The 21,096-nt window shown below is 39.5% G+C and overlaps 1 protein-coding gene across 6 annotated transcripts in view; it reads right to left on the reverse strand.

Annotated features, from left to right (window-relative positions):
• Positions 1-433: 433 nt before the first annotated feature.
• Positions 434-21,096, reverse strand: part of LOC311302020 (uncharacterized protein) — a 187,468-nt gene continuing 166,805 nt past the window's right edge. For 2 of the 6 annotated variants that reach the window (XM_084427524.1, XM_084427525.1), the window contains exons 2-4: positions 8,643-8,776; positions 6,261-7,902; positions 434-809 (exon numbers count right to left, since the gene is read on the reverse strand). In XM_084427524.1, the coding sequence (XP_084283650.1) occupies positions 785-809; positions 6,261-7,902; positions 8,643-8,676 (1,701 nt within the window). In that variant the 5' untranslated portion in view covers positions 8,677-8,776 and the 3' untranslated portion in view covers positions 434-784. Of the gene's footprint in view, positions 810-6,260; positions 7,903-8,638; positions 10,357-21,096 lie in introns of those variants that run through there. The other 4 variants (XM_084427527.1, XM_084427528.1, XM_084427526.1 and 1 more) reach the window with 3 other exon arrangements.

Below are 21,096 nucleotides of genomic sequence, written 5' to 3' on the forward strand. Positions count from 1 at the left end.
ATGTGTTTCTTTACTTTATATTATTATTTTATAACTCCTGCTGAAGTTATACAAATAAAAGGCAGACACGCCATTCAAAATTGAGAGTTGTTTGTTTGTTTTTCCTGTGAATCTGGGACTGGAGAGTTGGAGATCCTCAAAGTCTCTCTGTTTTTTTATTGTTCGTCGTTCCCTATTTACCCCTAGTTTAAGGTGAAGACGTAACAGTGGTAATAGACAAGAAATATACAGTTTTCTGCCATCTTACTGATAATCAAGCGCAGCATCAGTGGTCCTGACAGAAGTGTTTCTTTAGTCATTCAGCAGTCCTACATTTTGAAATGAAAAATGCGTAGGAAGTTTGAACCCTGTTTCACCTTGCTGTTACTGTCTTTTCATTCAGTGACTGTTGTGGAGATTCTTTGTATAAGAACAACATGAAAGAACAAATGTTGATTAATCAGTTCACAAACTAAATTTTTTTATTGAACAATCTTTTAATATTAGTCCAATATTACAATAAAATAATCAATTCAAGTGTAATTATGACTTTCCTTTTTTATACTATTACAAAACATTTCCAGTGAATTAAATTTATTAAACAGCAACATATCACAAAAAATCCAGAGCAAAGATGTATCATTAAACTGCTGTACTTTTAACTAGTTCATTTCATCATTCTCAGAGGTTTTTTAGGTGCTTTAATTTTTTTCTTTTAGACAGGAGACGCTGAACTTGAATGTGCTTCCCATTAAACCAGGCCCAAGGCCATGGGTCGCCTGGTCAAATGTCTGCCAGTTCCTCCTTAAATACCCGAAGTGTAGGTCTTCCTGCAAATGAAATACATATAGATTTGTTTCAATGCACACTATGAGTCATAAAAAAAAAAAATGTAAAATGTATTTCAACTGCAGGCTTCAGTTTTGGATATTAAAACATTTAACATCCTCATTTTCAAATATTTCCAGGACTACTTTCTTTTGTAAACTTGGTGCCAGGAACATTAATTTAACCTTATTGTAAAGCCTTTCTCAATGGATCTCCCAGCTCTGTGTAGTAATGTTGTTGCTTGATCGAGTTCGGCTCACGAGTAAACCGCTGTCTAGTATTCACTCTGCTTTCGTTTGCCGTGTGATGTTTCTCGTATGCGGCAGAAATGGCAGCTCTCTCTCATAAAAAGTAGCAAAATGTGACCATTTAGTCGCAGTCTAGAGCCCTGTATAGTGCTGTATTTTTGCTTTACATGAGCGCCACCTACTGTCAGAGAGCAAATTTGTTTGTTTTTTGCATTGATTTGAACTGACAAATTAGACATTCCTGTTGGTTGAACAGGAGTTAATAGATATCAATCATCAACAAAGTGTGTTTGTGCAACTTTGTTTCGGTATTGTATTTATATTATATATTTATTCTACCTCTTGTGGAAAACAGTAGGGAGATTGAGTCACCTTTTTCTTTTGTAATAAATTAATCCCTGTTTTTGGTTAGTCATGGAGTGGAGGGAAGCATTTGTTGTTTATTTTCTTTTACCTCTGTAGGTCATTTAGTTCTCCTTCCTAATGGTGCGTTCACACCGGACGCGAATAGTGCGTCAGGCGTGAGTGATTTCAATGTTAAGTCAATGCAAAGACGCGTTATGCGCGTAAAAAAATTCCTGCGGCGCGAATGAGGCGTAGAGCGCGGCGCAGTAGACGCAATTTGAGCGTCTGGCGCGTTAAGCGCGAATGATTTTAGTGCTGTTTGTGCATTCACGCGTTTGACGCGAATTCGCGTCTGCCACCCGAGTTGAAAAATCAGAACTTCTGCGTCAATTCGCGCCGAGTTAACCAATCAGGAGCCTGCTTGCTGCTGTCACGTCGTGAAGTAAAAACAAAGTAAATCTTTTATCACATAAAACCTTGATTTCAACATAAGAGACATTCATTTTGTATTGAATGCTATTTATTCCATATCTAAATCCAGATTATATGAAACATTATTATTCTAATGTAAAGACCAGTGTTGGTCAAGTTACTTGGAAAAAGTAATTAGTTACTGATTACTGATTACTTCTCCAAGAAAGTAATCCAGTTACTTTACTGATTACTTATTTTCAAAAGTAATTAGTTACTTTACTAGTTACTTTTCAAAAACATGATGCACGAAATGAATACGCTATAAAGCAATATACCTTTCTGCTTAATTATATTCTTTCTGCATATTCCATCATCTAAAATTGAATTAAATGAAACATTCTTTTTTAAAACTTGTTTTATTAGTTTCAGTATTTTAACTTTATGCACATTGCAATGACTCACTCATTAAGATGGTCTCCTGCCGCCTCCTACTGGCGGTTTATTTTTAAATTATTTCTATGCATAAATAATATTTCTTATTTGTATATTCAAAAAATATTTTAAATAATCTTATTACATTATTTAATGCAGTTTATTTGATTGGTAACAGCCCTTTAGCATCTTATTATTCTATTGTAATTTATTGATCAAATTTAAGAATTTTAAATCAAAGATGAAGCAAACGATTAGGGAAAAATGCCCTTTATAAAGGTTACAATATCATAAATATGCCGATTTATATATGTTAAAGCTGACTGAACTGATGAGAATACTGATTCGGAATAAATTATATTTACAACACACACAAAAAAATCTAATTTTTTTCCTGTTCTAACAAATGTTTTTACTCGGACAAGTGAATGACCGACTGAAGGACAAATGAAAAGGCTTAAATGTTGAGCCCTGGTATATATTTTTTTATTATTATTCATTTATTTACCCATAAACCTGGCTTTAGGAAGCCATAAGTTACAGTGGCAAGAATAACTTTGTGAAACCTTTGGGGGTGGTGGACAGGGTTTACATTAAGACAGGAGTTTGCCTTAATCTAGTTGATCATGCATTTCTTTTCTTTTATTCCACAGCTGATGTGTGCAGTTTTTTATTGCTTGCATTAAAATAATTTTCTCTTGATTTGTTTTTTAATTGCAGTCTTTTTCTTCTGCCATTCATGCTTATCAGCTCCATGCAATCTTAAGTTTTTCTTGGTTCAGCTGCACACAGTCTGAAAAGGTTTTTTGGCAGTTTGCTAAAATAAAAGACCCATTCTTAGAGCTGTTGACTTTTCTACCTTGGGAAAGAACGTTAAACGAACAACTTAAAAGGCATGACAAATCATGACATAAGACTGACATCACTCACAACGTACCAATGCATTATCCCTCATGAACAAATATAACGTCTGATGTTTGCACGTGCATACAGTTTACCATTACGACATCGTTCATGAATAAACATGACGTCTGAACACGGACAAACGATGCGTGTTGACGCGTCAAAATTCACGCGTTTCGTTTAAAGACTTTTGAACGCGATCGCTTGCCATAGTGTTTACCACTGACTTCGCGGCGCTCATGTCATTGTCACTCACGAGTCACGGCTCACGTCGCGAGACAGTCTCGCAGTATAACGCAGTAACGCAACCTGCTTACGGGGAAGTAACAGTAATCTAATTACTGTTTTTGCAATTGTAATCCCTTACTTTACTCGTTAGTTGAAAAAAGTAATCGGATTACAGTAACGCGTTACTTCTAACGCGTTACTGCCCATCAGTGGTAAAGACAACCAATATACTTTAGTGTATAAGAATAGTTTGTGTCTGGACAGTGTTGTGTGAGAAAAAGAAAGAAAAAAAAACACAGGACAGGTTAATTACTTTTTTGCTCCATTTATCATCAATACAAAAATAAATTACAGATTATGTGGGTGAGGGCGCGGGTGATCCTCGCTCTGATGCGGGACAACAGGTCATTAAACTGGGCGCGAGACAGGCGGAAGCACCGCTGATAGCGGCCGTCATCCAGGCGCAGCTCCTGGAGCAAATGAAAAGTGAAACTCGCCAAACTGGGTTCGCCTCCGAAGGGTCTGGTGGTCCCAAATACGGCGACGATGATCCCTACGCCGCTGTTCTGCTCTCCAGAGCAAATACAGAGCGGTGACTCTCTCAATAAATGATCGATCAACATCAGACATCTTGTAAAAAGATGGCCGCCAACGGGTTTCGAAACTTTCGCCTCTGACGTGCGTAAATTTCGCTCTTGACGCGCGAATGGACACAAAGTGGTCAAGCGTATAACTAGACGCGACAGGCGCGAATTTGACGTCTGGTGTGAACGCACAGTAATAGTAAGTTTCCTCTTTTGTTGTTTTGGTGACCTGAAGATTGAAACTTCTTCACAATAAACCTTTTTATGCTAATATCAAGTTTTGGCTCACTTTTCTGGGGCAGGGGACTGAGGAGAACCCTCCACATTTAAGTTTTGCTTTAATTTATTCCTGTTACGCTCTCCCAATCCTAGACGGGGAGAACTTGTAACAAAGTGAACGCGGCGCGCCGGCGCCTCCATGTCACGGTTATTATATTGTCTACTATATTTGCTTTTGATGAAACATTTATTAAAATTAAGATACAATTTATACAAAACGAAACTCGCTTTAAAAAAAGGTTTTCTACAAAGCAAAACTTAATGAAGTGGTAAAAATCATGTCTGACGATTTACAAAACAAAACTTCATTAAGTGGTAAAAACCATGTCCCCCATATATATTGCGCATCTTATGATCCTATCTTTCATTACAATTGATTTTGAGCTAAAATGTAATACACATCATATATATACACACTGAATATGTTTCTTTGTATGTCTGAATATGAATATGTTTGGGGCCAGTCAAGGGGTAATTAAACTGCATGATCAGTTATCGGTAATGATACGTTGTTTATTATTGCAAATGTTTATTGCTAATGTTTATTATTGCAAATGTTTTTCATTTGTTTAATAAATCTCATAATGATGGCACATCACTATATCATAGTCATAGCTTTTATTTCTATCTCAAATGATTGGCGGTCAGTCAGGGGGTACTTGGCAAAGAATCAAATACAGTTGGAAACGACATAGACCATTAATAACACAGACTGTTAACAATTGTTTTTAATTAGTATTTAAACATTCTCTATGATAATTTTTTTTGTAAAAATATTTTAATTACACGGTTTTGGCGGTTATAGAGTTCTAATGACGGTGTTCAACTATAACGTCTGACGGTTAGCCTACCCCTAGGTAGGAATTTTTTTTTTTTTTTTTTTTTACTTTACAGTAGCGATGGATACTCTATTGTTTTCATAACATAGCCTACCTGTACTACATGTACTCTACCACCTTGTGTGTCCCAGCATGTTACACACACACATTGTTCAGCTCGTCTTTTTTGGTCTGTACAACTTTCAGCGGGGGCATATGAGTAACGCCCGTTTCACACATACTCCGTGTGCGTATGCGGTGCAGGAGCAGCACGCGCTATAGTGCTTTCACATATGCTGCGTTTGCAGTGACTGATCCGCGGCTGTACCACAAACACATACTCACTATTTGTATTTCAAATCCAGAAGTTATCGGCAAATTGTATTTCTCTTTGTACACATATAGGCCTACACTCTTTAATAGACGTATTCACGTTTAAACACAATCTAAACAAACTATTATTCAATGCATTACTTCTATATAACTATATATTAAGTTGCTCAAGCAAGTGGTCAATTATTTAACCATGCACTTATATTAAAAGTTAAAGGCATGAGAGTCGGCTGTTTCTGTCAATTTTAAGTTTTAATTTAAAATGTTTGCGATTTAATATAAGCACATGGTTAAATATTTACTTAAGCAACTTAAGTAGAAGTAGTGCATGAATAATAGGCCCACGTTGTTTAAATTGTGTTTAAACATGAATACGTCTATTAAAGAGTGTATGTTTACAAAGAGAATCGCAATGCCGACAAAACTTTTTTCAAATAAAAGTTGCTGATAACTTCTGGATTTCAAATAAAAATAGTAAGGTTTTTGTGGTACAGCCGCGTATCAGTAACGCACTGCAAACGCAGCATATGTGAAAGCACTATAGCACTGCAACACGCACCGCATATGCACTGCACACAGAGTATGTGTGAAATGGGCATAAGTGACGACAATGATGTGTGAACGACCGTGTAGCTGCCTCGTTTGTTATCATTGCTGGAGGACAACAGGCATCTTGCATCGCAAGAGTGCTATACAAAAACGGTGCTGAACAAAAAACGTGAATTATAGTTCGCCTCAAAGTTTTTTATTTGTGTATTTATTTAATTTGTATTATTTCTTCCCCAAGCCTTTTTTAGGCCTAGGGCGATGTGTGTCTAACTTACAAAGAAGAGACTTTGTTGCTCAGCACATGAAAATAAACTACTTACCGGGATCTCAGACTGAGGTGATGTGGTTTCTCCACTGCATGGATCTTCATGTGTCGCTTCAGGTGAGTTTTAAAAGAGAAACTCTTTCCACACTGATCACACGTGTGCGGTTTCTCTTTGCTGTGGATCCTCTCATGTGTTTTCAGATGTTCTGATCGACTGAATCTCCTGTTACAGTGTGAACACTTGTAGGGTTTTTCTCCAGTGTGGATCCTCTCATGTGTTTTCAGAGATGATGACTGACTGAATCTCTTGTCACAGTGTGAACACTTGTAAGGTTTTTCTCCAGTGTGAATTCTCTGGTGCAGTTTTAAACCGTCCGCTGTAGTAAAAGTCTTCTCACACTCAAAGCACATGTACTCTCTTATACCAGTGTGAGTTTTCTCATGTTTATGTAAATATTGCTGCAGTGAAAAACCCTTTCCACACACAGAACATGAATGCGGCTTCTCCTTCGTATGAACTGTCAGGTGTTTCTTCAGGGCTGATGCACAGAGAAATGTTTTGCCACACTGATCACATGTGAACGGCTTCACTTCGGTGTGGATCCTCATGTGAACATTAAGGTGTGATGATTGACTGAAACTCTTCCCACACTGATCACATGTGAACGGCTTCCATCCGGTGTGAACTCTCATGTGAATCTTCAGGTCACTTTTAAAAGCAAAACTCTTTCCACACTGATCACACGTGTGCGGCTTCTCTCCAGTGTGGAACATCTCATGTCTTTTCAGATGTGCTGACTGACTGAATCTCTTGTCACAGTGTGAACACTTGTAAGGTTTTTCTCGCATGTGAATTCTCTGGTGCAGTTTTAAACCGTCCGATGTAGTAAAAGTCTTCTCACATTCAAAGCACAAGTACTCTCTCACACCAGTGTGAGTTTTCTCATGTCTATGTAAATTAGGCAGCAGTGAAAAACTCTTTCCACACACAGAACATGAATGTGGCTTCTCCTTCATATGAACTGTCAGGTGTTTCTTCAGGTCTAATGACCTAAGACATGTTTTGCCGCATTGATCACATGAGAACGGCTTCTCTCCGGTGTGGATTCTCATGTGAATCTCAAGATTATGTTTGGTTGTGAAACTCTTTCCACACTGAGTGCAGGTGAAATATTTCTTGGCTCTTCTTTTCTTTAAAAATGTATTTTTAGTCTTTGAGCGACTCAGAGGTTTTCCTCCAGGTTTGACATGATGTTCCTCCTTCACTTCACTCAGTTCTTCACTCTCCTCCTCCACTTCACTCAGTTCTTCACTCTCCTCCATCACTTCACTCAGTTCTTCACTCTCCTCCTCCACTTCACTCAGTTCTTCACTCTCCTCCTCCACTTCACTCAATTCTTCACTCTCCTCCTTCACTTCACTCAGTTCTTCAGTCTCATCCTTCACTTCACTCAGTTCTTCACTCTCCTCCTTCACTTCACTCAGTTCTTCAGTCTCCTCCTTCACTTCACTCAGTTCTTCAGTCTCCTCCTTCACTTCACTCAGTTCTTCAGTCTCCTCCTTCACTTCACTCAGTTCTTCAGTCTCCTCCTTCACTTCACTCAGTTCTTCAGTCTCCTCCTTCACTTCACTCAGTTCTTCAGTCTCCTCCTTCACTTCACTCAGTTCTTCAGTCTCCTCGATCTCTTCCATTGGATCTGAAATGAAAGAAAAACTCTCATTTAAAATTTTTCTAAATAATCAAAATAGTTCAAAGAGAGAAATATGGAGTGAATGAAGATTAAAATTATCCGTTTCTAAAACTTTCCCTGAATGAGGTACACTGATCTTCCAGTTATGTTTTAAAAAATATTATAGGCACAAATCCCATGTTTCTATAGTGAGAACTATTAAATATGTTTGATCAATGACACACTTATCTAACATGATATGAACATTAAAATACACAATATTGTCATATTTTGACACCAACTTTTTGATATTTAATTATGTTAAAAACTCCTAAAACTTTTTAATAAAGGGCCGTTCACACTAAACTTCTCCTTCCGTTGACTTCACATGCATGTGAAAGTGGGACACAAGAAACATAAGATCAAGTGAATTTCACTGCGAGAAAGAACACAAATGTTTGCAGTAAAGCAGAGTAGATTGTAAAATTTTACATTTTGGAATGATTATTATTTCTTATACATGTTTGTAAAAATTCACACAAATTTTGGTAACATTGTCACAAATTGTAAACCATATCAAATAAATATAAAATGAAACAGTTAAAATATGTAAATTTAATTTGACCTGATGTTGACGATATGAAACCTCCCTTTACTGTCCATTTGATAAAAAAACCCTAGAACATTCTGTACCATTTCATAGTGCTTAAATATTTCTAACATGAATGTTCTTCAGCATCATGAATGAATGAAGAATAAACACCAACCTCTTTGTTCTTCAGGATCTTCAGTGTGTTTCATTCTGCAGGGTTCTGGATCACTCCTGTTCTCACTGTCCTCTTTAATAAACTTTGCAGATTTCAGCTCTTCCTGATGCTCTGATGCTTGTCTTCACTTGTACCTGATGGGAATTTACAGCATTTATTTCTAAATTACTGTGGGAGGAGTTTCACTGATGATGTGATTGCAGTGGGAGGAGCTTCACCGATGATGTACAGGAGCGGAAAAAAGGAAAATTTGCAATTTTTTTTATTTTTTATTAAATAACATTTGAAATACCTGTATAAACGGAACACCAAATAACAATATTAACTATGCAAACTATTAACAATATACCGAAGTAAAATAAATAAATAGACAAAGCTAAAGGCTAACACTTCTGTTCCCTTTTTCTGAAGGAAATTGCGCTGCATCGATGACGCTTTGGGAACGCCCCCGCGTGATTACGTCTGATGCACGTATGTCAACTAGTCCAATGGGAAGAATAAACGTCACAGACGGGTGATGTCATGACCAGGAAAGGATAAAAAGCACATCCGGTGCAACCGGCGCTAGCTTATGTGCCTCAGCAAAGCGCTCCGTGTCAGAACTGTCTGTTATATTTATTGTTTGTCTGTCACATCCTTATCTAAAGTCTGTCGAAACAGTTATTCAAGTTGTGTGCTTCTCCTTGCCCTCGTTTCCTTACGAGTGGAGCATGCTATGTCAGCTTTTGAGGGGGCTGACTGTCAACATTGTGAGCAGATACCGTCCCGCATGCTCCCGCCTGTCACTATTTGATGAAAGTGGCCAGACTCGCAAACCTCAGGGTGCGGGACCTATAAGGGGACTGAGGGAACATGGTTATGGGTTGATGCCGCGGGTTGAGCAGACGCTTGCGAGCTATCTGTCTCCTAGTTCAGCATTGTCCCTGAAGGCTCCTGTGCTGCCCACTAAACCTTTAAAAACTACATCTAATTTAGTGGGCAAAGCTTAAATGGCAGCAGGTCAAGCCGGAGCCTGTCTTCACACTATCAGAATCAGAATCAGAATCAGAAAGAGCTTTATTGCCAAGTATGCTTGCGCATACGAGGAATTTGTCTTGGTGACAGCTTCCAGTACACATACAATATAAAGTGACAAGACAAGTGACAAGTAACATAGGTATAAAAAAAAAAAAAAAAAAAAAAAAAAGATTATAAATTATAAATATATAGAAAGTTATAAGGTGCTATAATAAAATGTCTGAGGGAAGTATTGCACATGTTTGTTCCACAGTAGGGGAACATTTAAGTGTTCATGAGGTAGATGGCCTGGGGAAAGAAACTTTTCCTGTGTCTGGTTGTTTTTGTGCTCGGTGCTCTGTAGCGTCGACCAGACGGTAACAGTTCAAACAGAAAGTGTGCTGGGTGTGACGGGTCCAGAGTGATTTTGCGAGCCCTTTTACTCACTCTGGATGAGTGCAGTACTTTGAGTGTGGGAAGGGTAGTGCCAGTGATTCGCTCAGCAGTCCGAACTATCCGCTGTAGTCTACGGAGGTCGGTTTTGGTAGCAGAGCCGAACCAGACGGTGATGGAAGTGCAGAGGATGGACTGGATGACAGCTGAGTAGAACTGTACGAGCAGCTCCTGTGGCAGGTTGAATTTCCTCAGCTGACGCAGGAAGTACAGTCTCTGTTGGGCTTTCTCTGTTGGGCTTTCTATGGCAGTGCTTCAGGCTTATCAGAAGCCCTTGTAGCTACTGAGAGACACCAATAAAGGAGAAAGATCGGGCGTTTCTGTTAGATGCTCCTATTTCTCCTTCTGGTCTCTTTGACGACTCAGTCAACATGGTTGTTGGAAGAATTCAAGACACCAAAAAACATTCAGAGGCTTTCAAGAAATTTCTCCCTCGCCGGGTCCAGCCCCCTGGGGATGCTGGGCATGAGCATCCCTAGCCGAGATCCTCATATCGCGCACAACAAAAAGAGAGTCATGGCGGCCGAGCCAACACTCTCAGCCGAAGTCTTCTAAGCCAAAGCCGGATCTGAGGACTGTTCTTATGGCTAAGAAGGCTTCGGCTCAGAAGCGGACCTGACGCCACGTGCGTTAGACCGTTAAGGACAGCCCCAACCGTGGTGGAGCGGTGTTCACCTCAGTATACGGTGCCCGTTCCATTCCGGGGACCTCAGGGGACCTGAGTTGTGTCTCATTTTAGATCTTCGTCTGTTGAATCATGCAGTTGAGAAACTCAAGTTCAAGACGCTCACACTCAAACAGATCGTGACTCAAATCAGATCTGAGGACTGGTTTGTCAAGATAGATCTAAAGACGCTTACTTCCATGTCTCCATCCTCCCTCGACACAGGAAGTTCCTGAGGTTTTCTTTCGGGGGCAAAGAATACCAATACCGGGTGCCTCCATTCAGTCTGAGAGCAGTTACCGGTTCGGCATCGAGATGTCGTCCTCGCTCACATGAAGAAATTGGGGTTGAGACTCAATGCCAAGAAGAGTGTGCTTTCTCCACTACAGAGAACCACTTTCCTTGGTGTGGTATGGGATTCAGTCACGATGTGAGCCACACTATTGCCCGTTCGTGTAGCTACTATCCTCACAGCCACAAAAGAGTTGAAGCTAGGCCAGTCACGCACTGTGAAACAGTTTGAGAGACTGTTGGGCCTACTGTACATGAGACCCTTGCAGTGGGGGCTCAGGACCAGAGGGTTCTCCCTGAGGGGAAACCCACTTCGTACGATCAAGATCACGTGGTGGTGTCTCCGCTCCTTAGTTATATGGAGGAAAGATTAGTTCCTATCCCAGGGCCCAGTGTTGGGAGCCCTTTGCCATTTCTATCTAGTTGCTATCTCGACAGATGTTTCCCTCACCGGCTGGGGAGCGGTAATGGAAGGCCGCTCAGCTCAGGGTCTGTGGAGGAGTCATCATCTCTTTTGGCACATAAACTGCCTGGAAATGATGGAAGTCTTCAATACGTTGAGACATTTCCTCCCAGACCTGAGAGGCCATCATGTGCTTGTCCGTACAGACAACACATCGGTGGTCTCTTACATAAATCGTCAGGGATGTCTGCGTTCGCGTCCACTCTGCAAACTGGCTCACCAGATCCTCCTGTGGTCCTTACGGAAAATACTCTCTCTGAGGGCAGTGTATATCCCAGGGGGACAGAATATAGGAGCAGACACCCTGTCGAGGCAGGGGCAGAGGCCAGGGGACTGGAGACTTCACCCCGAGGCGGTGGAGCAAATATGGGAATTTTACGGCCAAGCAGAAGTGGATTTGTCTCTCAACTGAGGTTGTTGAGACCATCCTAAGCTCCAGAGCTCCAGCTACAAGGAAATGATATGCACTAAAGTAGAGAGTTTTTACTTCCTGGTGCCACCAGCATCAGCGGGATCCAGTTAACTGTTCTGTAACAGTACTTGAGTTTCTGCAAGATCGCTTCGCATCAGGTTTATGTCCTTCCACCTTAAAGGTCTACGTGACGGCTATTGCGGCTTTCCATGCCCTGGTGGGTGGTACATCTTTGGGTCGAGACCCCCTGTTCATACGTTTCCTTCGTGGCACCTTGAGAATGAGGCCAGCAACTCACCCTAGGGTGCCGGCTTGGGACCTGGCAATAGTTTTGGAAGGCCTGTCAGGGACTCCATTCAAGCCCCTAGATTCGGTCTCAGAAAAATGTCTGACTTTCAAGACCATCTTTCTTCTAGCTATTTCGTCCCTCAAAAGAGTCAGAGACCTTCAGGCCCTATCGGTTTCTCCCACCTGCCTTGAGTTTTCACCCAGGATGGTCAAGGCATTCTTATACCCTAAGCAGGGATACGTCCATAAGGTGCCGACCAATATTCTGAGGCCTATTGTGCTGCAGGCTTTCTGTCCTCCTCCGTTTACTTCTTCGGACCAGGAAAAACTGAATCTCGTGTCCAGTGCGAGCACTGGATACTTATGTCCACAGGGCTGCCCCGTGGAGAAAATCAGATCAGTTGTTTGTCTGCTTTGGATCATCCAAGAAGGGTCTTCCAGCCTCTAAGCAGACAATCAGCAAGTGGATAGTTGAGGCTATCTATCTCTTCCCTTCAAGAGGTTTGTGATGTGGCGGGTTGGTCCTCGCCACTCACATTTGTGAGATATTATAGCCTGGACGCTGGACATAGTTTGCAGACAGTTTTACATACAGGCAATTGTAAGTATGGCGTATTGAGTATTCTTGTTCCCAAAGCGTCATTGACGCAGCGTGAGTTCCCTCGAAAGAAAAAAATCTCAGGTTATGACTGTAACCCTAGTTCCCTGAGAAGGGAACGTGACGCTGAGACGCTGAGACATAAAATGAGACATTTTAATTGTTTATTAATAAACTAGTGATTTCTGTCAGTGTTGGCTGCAAACAAAGTTGGTAATGCTGACTCGCCATCCTTGCAGTACTTAGTGAACGCGCCTATAGAGAGAAATGCACACTTCATACGAATTAGCCTACATAAGCAGAGAGTAGCCCAGTTCTTTTCCTTTTGAATTGTTTTGTTTAAAAGTACACATTTCAAGCTTTCTATAGCCTATATATATTTCTCAGGTCTGTGAGGCAAGTATAGCTTATACACTGAGTTTCTGTTCATTTATGAGGCGAGCTCCAGTTCACGCGCCGGTGCCTCCGCGTCCTGATTATATTGTCTGCTATATTTGCTTCATATTTATTAAATCCAGGCAATTTGTTGATGAAACATTGATTAAATTAAGTTACAATTTATACAAAACGAAATTCACTTTAAAGGCAGGGTAGGTAGGATTTTTCTAAAAAAAAAAAAATTCCAAATTTGTTTAACCTGTTAAGCTGCAACCCCACTTTTGAAAAATCCCCAGAAATGACATACCCAAACTGAAACAGATACAGTTCATGAACCCTTTGTACTAAAAGCACAAGTATGATCTCATTTGAAAGCTGACACCTGGCAGTTTATTGTAAATGTAGAATTAATTATTGTCATAATGACAAATTTTTTTATAAATAGCTTCAAAGTTTTGTAAAGTTATTAGAAATTATTTTTTATGAAATATCCTCATGAAAATAAAATTGAAGTTGGCACTGGAGCAATCTAGAAATGCACTACAGCTAATGCCACATGTCTAAACATTTTATGTTTAAAATCTTAAGATAATAAGTCCAAAACTCTGTATTTAGTGAAATGTTTTTCAAGACCATGTCATGTGACTTTATTTTGATTTGATGCTAAAATGCTACTGATGTTTATTGCCATCTTCTAACCATCTATCCAGTATATTTTCTTTATTGTTTTGTGGTGCAAACGAGCCCCATTCAGTCTCAGTCTCCCCCTGCACACATTCACACCTCTCCAGCCTGGTTATGGCTCTAAATATGCATTTCTTTTGTCTGCATTATAGCCAAAGAGTGCTTCTATACTCTTTGTTATAGCTACTAACGACTGGCTATTCACAGGCTATTCATATGGTTTCAGTCACTAATTTCTTTTCTCAAAGTTCACCCTTACATTTTAAACTGTATCTAATGCATTTCTTGAATAAAGAAACATTTCAGTAAGCATTCAAAAAATAATAAAAATATAACTTCTAGGTGGCAGGTGCACCTAGGGCTAGCTAGCATGTTAGCTTAGCACATCATCAATACACGACAATTTATGAGATTAAAACCATGTTTGTGCTTATAAACTTACTTTATAAAGCAAATCGAGTATTTTAAATAATTTTCTGTGATCTAATTTGGCTTCAGATAAAAAATCAGACAGAAAATATACTATTGGATAGTGTTCTGCACAACGATTCTATGTAGATTAGCATTACATTATAAATATAATCTATTATTATGGAAATACCTGGCATGGATTGAAAAACACAGGTAACTCAAATATCATAGCAAACATGTTTATTGTCTTCAAAATGTCTGTATCTGCATGTTACAGCCATAGTTACAGCGCGATCTGTTGTTAGCTGTGTGTGTGTGTTCGAGGCTTCCTGGATTGTCACATGATTATGGCACTTCTTCATGTTCTAATACTGTGCACAGGGCGGCGAGGGCGCCCTCAGGCTATTGGTATGAATTGAAAACACATAACAGAGTATGCAAACGCTCATAATGATTACATCGACGCATTTGGGTATAAATTCAATAAATATTATTCCTGTCTATAGAAATCTGATGTAAACCTATGAGAATATATCAATATTTCTCCAAATCTGCAATTTTTTTAGCTAAAAGCCCTGAAGGACGTTGTTTTGTGTATCGCTGTCATGACGACAGCACGGAGTTTTTTATGAATGAAAGCGGCTGACGCGCATAATTCAAATCAAAGGTATCAACTCATTTTTTCATTTTATAACTCCTGACACAAATTAAGAAATAACTGTCGCTATAAGTTTCTCAGAATACAATAGTGGTCAAATTCTGAAACTTGAGTCTTATATCTTTTTAATGATGTATAGTTTGTCAAGGTATAACATTAAATCTGATAGTAACTTTGAACTATATATAAATAAAACCGCTTCAGTGCGCCCACGCTCTGGCAACGGTTAACAGGTTAAACTGTCTTTATATACCAATACATAATTAAAATGTAAGTACTCTGAAAAAGAAAATATAAAAATCGAGTGACTGTAGACCTTTTAATCTGCAATAAACACAGCTCATTATTTCCATTCACTCCACCCCCTCCCTTCTGAGCTCCTTCCAAAGCCACGCCCCCAAAACACATGAACGCGCGACGCCAAACGCTCAGGCTCAGCTGGAAGACGCATTTATTACCTGAGATGAGTGGAGAGGAAGGAGCGCAGTACAGTGACATCATGTCAGAATCACATGTAATAAAATACCTAACTTTATCACTATGAATATAAACAAATAAGATTTCTTTTAGTACTCACTATCAAGCTAGCATATCGATAATGGTAAAGTTTCATTCGGTAACTAGCTATATTTATAAGGCAAAACTATAAACAGGTTGCATTGATACACGTTTTTCCATTACCATCAGTTACACTGTGATGAAGGTGAATTTCGTGTAAGATTCATAACATATACGGTGTTTTGCATGTAAGAGTTTCCATGATGAAAACATTGTTGACTCTAATGAAGACTAACGTACACTCCGAGTCCGGAGACAAGTACCGCATCGTCAGTTCGAGGACAGGTCCGGGGTTGAGGGCGAAGCAGAGGAGGTCGTTCAAGAGTGCGGGCAGGGTCCGAGGAAGTCGTTTTTGCCTTGTTTGCCTTCGCTGACTGCATATGCAGGTGCTTTGAGCTGAATATTTCCGGAACGGTGACATGTGATGAGTGCACGCAGGGCAGCGCGCGCAGTGGGGCTCGGGCACGAGACATGAAGGCATCTGATTGGTTCTTTACATTCGCACTAGGGCTGCACAATTAATCGAATTTCTAATCGCGATTACGATTATGGATGCCACGATTACGTAATCGTTCAAAGCCGCGATTACAAAAAAAAAAAAAAAAAAAAAAAAAAATTTAATCCACTCTGCGTGCATTTAGAGCATGTTATGAGAGGCGAATCACAACTACCTAAGAAAACCCATCACAATAGGAACTACCAGGCAATGACGTTTGTGTACGCTGTAATAAAAAGTCGTTCACCTCAGAAAAACTGACGTTCCTGTCATGCCAGCCGTTATAGGCTACTGTGTTGTGTTCGTAGCGCACACTCTTCAATTGCACGCGCAAATGCGGCGACGCGCGCTGTGTATAAAGTGCAAAAGAAACTACGAGCATGCAACGTTGTTACGTTGTAAATTAGTAAGTCACGAATACAAGTAAAATACCAATAAATCACGTTACTGGTACGTCGTGTGTTAGCTGAGAAGAATTTGCATGCAGGGATGATTTTCATTCTATTCACCAGGAGCAGTTTCCATGTTTTATTAACAGTTCTTGTTAATATTGTGTATTCACCATGGTAACTGTCGTTTCAATATTAACCCCAAAATGCCACTTTATTTTCACTTTGTGTTATTTTGAATATTTTTAAATGACTGTGGTGGCTCATACCAACATTGTATTAACAAAAGCTAGTTTGGGACTGCTATTTAATAGCTTTAGCATAGGCATAATGTTCATTTCTTAGTAGTCTTTCGTCATATTTTTACAATTTATGTGTATGTTAAGTAAAGGGGGACAGTGTGTGTGTTCACATTTTTTAAGTAAACGTATAATAATATGCCTATATATATATATATATATATATATATGTATGTATATTCAATGTTAATTGTGATAATCGTAATTAATAATCGCAATTACAATTTCAAGGGAATAATCGGCAATTATGATTTTTGTCATAATCGTGCAGCCCTAATTCGCACCGAATGGCAGTGATTGGTCAGAGTTTTTACTGTCCTGCAGCTGCTACAGAGGTTTTTTCATTCCTTTTTCTGAACACATAATGTATTGACTACTCTCAGGATGGAAGGACCATTTCACCCAGCATAAAAAAAAGTGTTTCTGAACAGGATTACCTACCCTACCTTTAATGAAAGGCTTTCTACAAATCAAAACTTAGCCTAAGTTGTCAAAATCATGTCTGACCCACTCCATATGTCTCCCGATATATTGGGCATCTTATGATCCTATCTTACTCATCTCATATGGTTCCCTTTTCATATAAATCAACATGGATGAAATAAAAAAAATAACATTATATTATTTAAACATAAATATGAAACTTATGTTTAAGTTTTGTAGTAGCCTAATACCCAGCGATCTTCAAATATTATTTTTGCTTAAAATTACCATCCCTAATATGTATTTCAATGCTTTACGGGCTTTAGTGTGTTGTTTCTTTGACAAAATTGCAACAAAAAAAAGCAAGTCTGTTACGAAATGGATGTTTGAGCCTCGTTTATTATTATTATTTTTTCTTTCAAAAACACCCCCTTAACCACCACGCCACCGCCGGTATTGGTTAATTTCCACCGCGGTGGTAAAAAACTGCCACGTCACAGCCCTAGGTAGCACTGGACCTGGACGGGAAGGATAACTTGTTGGAAGGGGTGTGTCGCGATTTTGCCTTCTCACACTGCGACACAGGTTTGTGGATCTGAGTGTTGCGATTTCGGTTTCATGTCGCATATCGCTACAGCCCTAATCAACACTCATTCAACAAGTCATTCAGGATCACCAGCAGATCAACACTCATTCAACAAGTCATTCAGGATCACCAGCAGATCAACTCACTTTATTCTGAGTGTTTGCTGTTAGAAACATTATTTGAGTCAGATAGATGACAAAAGCCTATTAAACTGCTCCATTGAAAGACAGTACTGTCATTTCTCACACTATGACATGGATAAAACATCAATAATACAAAAACAATCACTAATGACACTAGGGATGTTAGCGATTAATTGACGATAATACATTTAATCGATAAAACTTATCGGTCATCGATTAAGCAGGTTCATAAGCGTGCGTCTGCGTGCTGCTCGACCACGAAACATGTAGCGAGCGCGCTGGCGTTATGTTTGGGACCATTTTACACCTTCATCATGACTAAGTTTGCGTGTGCATTCGCAGCCTTTTGTTCTGTGCAAATGTAAGTTGTAATATTGTGTTTATTTTGTGTAGGCCTATCTATATCTGATTTATCTCAAAGGATGCATTTGGTTAAGAATTAATGTAGTAAAGTGTACGGTGATCCTTTTTAGTTACAGCATGCGCAGCTCAAACGGCAATGCACGACTAATAATGACTATTGGACTGTCATATTACATAACATTATAAAGAGAACAATATTGTAATAAAACATTTATTATTTGGATTATTTGGGTTTAGTTGCCGTGTCGCGTTGCTCCAGAAATAGCGCGTCCACAACATGAGTCATTCTGAATGGCACGTAACCAGTGATGGGAATAACGCCGTTATAAATAAATGGCGTTACTAACGGTGTTATTTTTTTCAATAACGAGTAATCAAACGAGTTACTGTTTCCTCCGTTACAACGCCGTTACCGTTACTGTCAATAAAAATGCGGCGTTACTATAATTGAGCTCACTGAAGCGGTTTTCATCCGAGTAGGCTCTCTCTCAGCCATATGAGCTGCAAAGTTTTTTCTCTGGTGTGTGTGTGTTTATGAGGCGCTGGACTGGACAAAAGTGAAGCGAATGCCGCGAGAACACTCGACAGTGCGCGATAAAGACAGAGTGTGTCCGAGAACGTAATATTTCATATTGGGGGTATCCAAGAAATTTCTTATATTTAAACTTTTTTTTTTTAAAGTAACGCAATAGTTAGCCTACTTTCCCTGGTAATTAGTTACTTTTGTAATGATGTAATTCAGTTACTAATGCAGTTATTTTTTGTGAGAAGTAACTAGTAACTATAACTAATTACTAGGGCTGGCTGGCCGATAAATCGATTTTATCGAATGTCTAGTTTACTTCGATTTGTTTGAATGAAAATCGGTTTTCTCTTTAACATTCGCCGACGCTCCCCTCTGGGCTCCCGTAGCTCCGAACGGGCTCAGCCCTTCCCCCGCGCGTTTGGAATAGAGATACACAAACAACATGGCAAATTAACAAGGCCGCGGCAGCAAAAGCACAGCCGCCAAAAAAACAACCTACAGTCTTACAAACTGAATCCACAGGGCTGCCAACTCTCACGAATTCAGCGTGAGACTCACGCAATCGTCACTTTTTACACGCTCTCACGCCACACATCCATTTTCTCACGCAGAGAAAAATCGCGAAGCAAAGAGGACACTGACAACGACAGACAAGGCAAGGTTACTATTGCAATGAAACAAATTCTCAGCTCTCAGATTTAATTACGAAATTCAAACAATAAACACCGATTTGGCGCTTGACAAATCGCTGACAGAGTTCAAGCGGCACGTGAACCGATCATCTGTTACTCTTTACTACTAGTTAATTGTAGGCTAAATAAACACGAATGATCAACAGGTAATAACAGAAATATTCTCCAGGACGCCTACAGGACGAAATACATTTTTGTATGTGTGTTCATTTATTACTAGCCTATTAGGGTAACTTGCCAAAATGCCAAAATGAACCGACCAAGCGCTGACTACAACGGAGCGTGTCTTCTCATGCTGTTACTATAGTTACTATCACTGGCCGGCTACTCACCCGGAGACTTGTTTCACGGTACATCTATCACATGGCTTATTTTCACAGATGAAAACGAGACGATAACTAAATAAAAACTAGTTTTGAATGACAAAAACTATGACGAAAATCTATTGACATATTCTTCAACGAATAAAAACTAGACAAAAATGTTAGATAGTGACGATTTGGGAAGCGATCCAGTCTGAAGTCCTGCGTTTGTGGCAGATGCGCACATTTGTACTGTAACGTGCTGATCTACCCAGCGGCACACGGGTTGACATGCCCTTGCAAATGTAAACGTCTGGGAGAATGAGTAGAGCAGACATATAGATCTGAATTAGGGATGTCCCGATCCGATCCACGGCATCGGTATCGTGCCGATACTGGCCCAAAACGCTAGATCGGATATCGGAGGGGAGAAAAAAAATTATACGATACCTATGATCCGATACCCATTAGGGGTGGAACAGTACGTATTCGTACTGAACGTACATTCGGTGCATGGATTTACACAGAGAATACACGGTATAAAAATAAATAAATCTCGCGTGCACATTAATTAATGTAATACGGAACTAACGTTACTGTTAGATACGCGCATATGCGGGTTCTTTAGGGACCCCTCTGTAGCCCGCCTTAGCTCTGAACGCGCGTCTATATCGCTACAAACGCTCACTTTATCATTATACGCGCGCGGCGCGTCCTATTCGCTTTGGACGCGCGAATGGATTCAAACTGTTCAAGCATCGAACTAGACGCGATAGACGCAAATTTGACGCTCTATTCGCGTTTGGTGTGAACGCAGCAAAATGAACAGGCTGCGATGTCAAGATTGCAATGCTGGAGTGTGTGTGTGTGTGTGTCAGAGAGAGAGAGGCACGGGCGCGATCGAACAGTGGAAACATAAAAACATACTCCGTCATTTTCATACAGGACATCGTTAAAACTGCAAAAAGTGTTTAGCCTACTTATATTTGTGTAAAACACAACATTGTGCTTTTGTCAAACTGTAAACTCTTGTCAAACTGTAACTGTCACCCAACCAAAATCACACACACACACACACACACACACACACACTGTTTAAAAGCAAAAATGATCTCATCTTTTGGACATTCATCATTGCATTGGTTTTCATTTCTTGTCCTAAAACAGAGCACTAATCTGTTTATTTTTAAGTTACACATTCTACATTGAATAAAAAAGAAAATCAAATGTGTTTTTAAAAGTAGTATTATTTTATACAGAAATAAATTATTTATAATTCAGATGAGAATAAAGTTAAAGTTAATTAAAATTTTAAGGAAACAAATATATTGATCTGAAATATAGCAAATTAATTTTAAATTCATTCAGGTTACCAAACATA

This window comes from Rutilus rutilus (assembly GCF_951802725.1).
Source record: "Rutilus rutilus genome assembly, chromosome: 1".
In the NCBI taxonomy this organism is placed as follows: Eukaryota; Metazoa; Chordata; class Actinopteri; order Cypriniformes; family Leuciscidae; genus Rutilus; species Rutilus rutilus.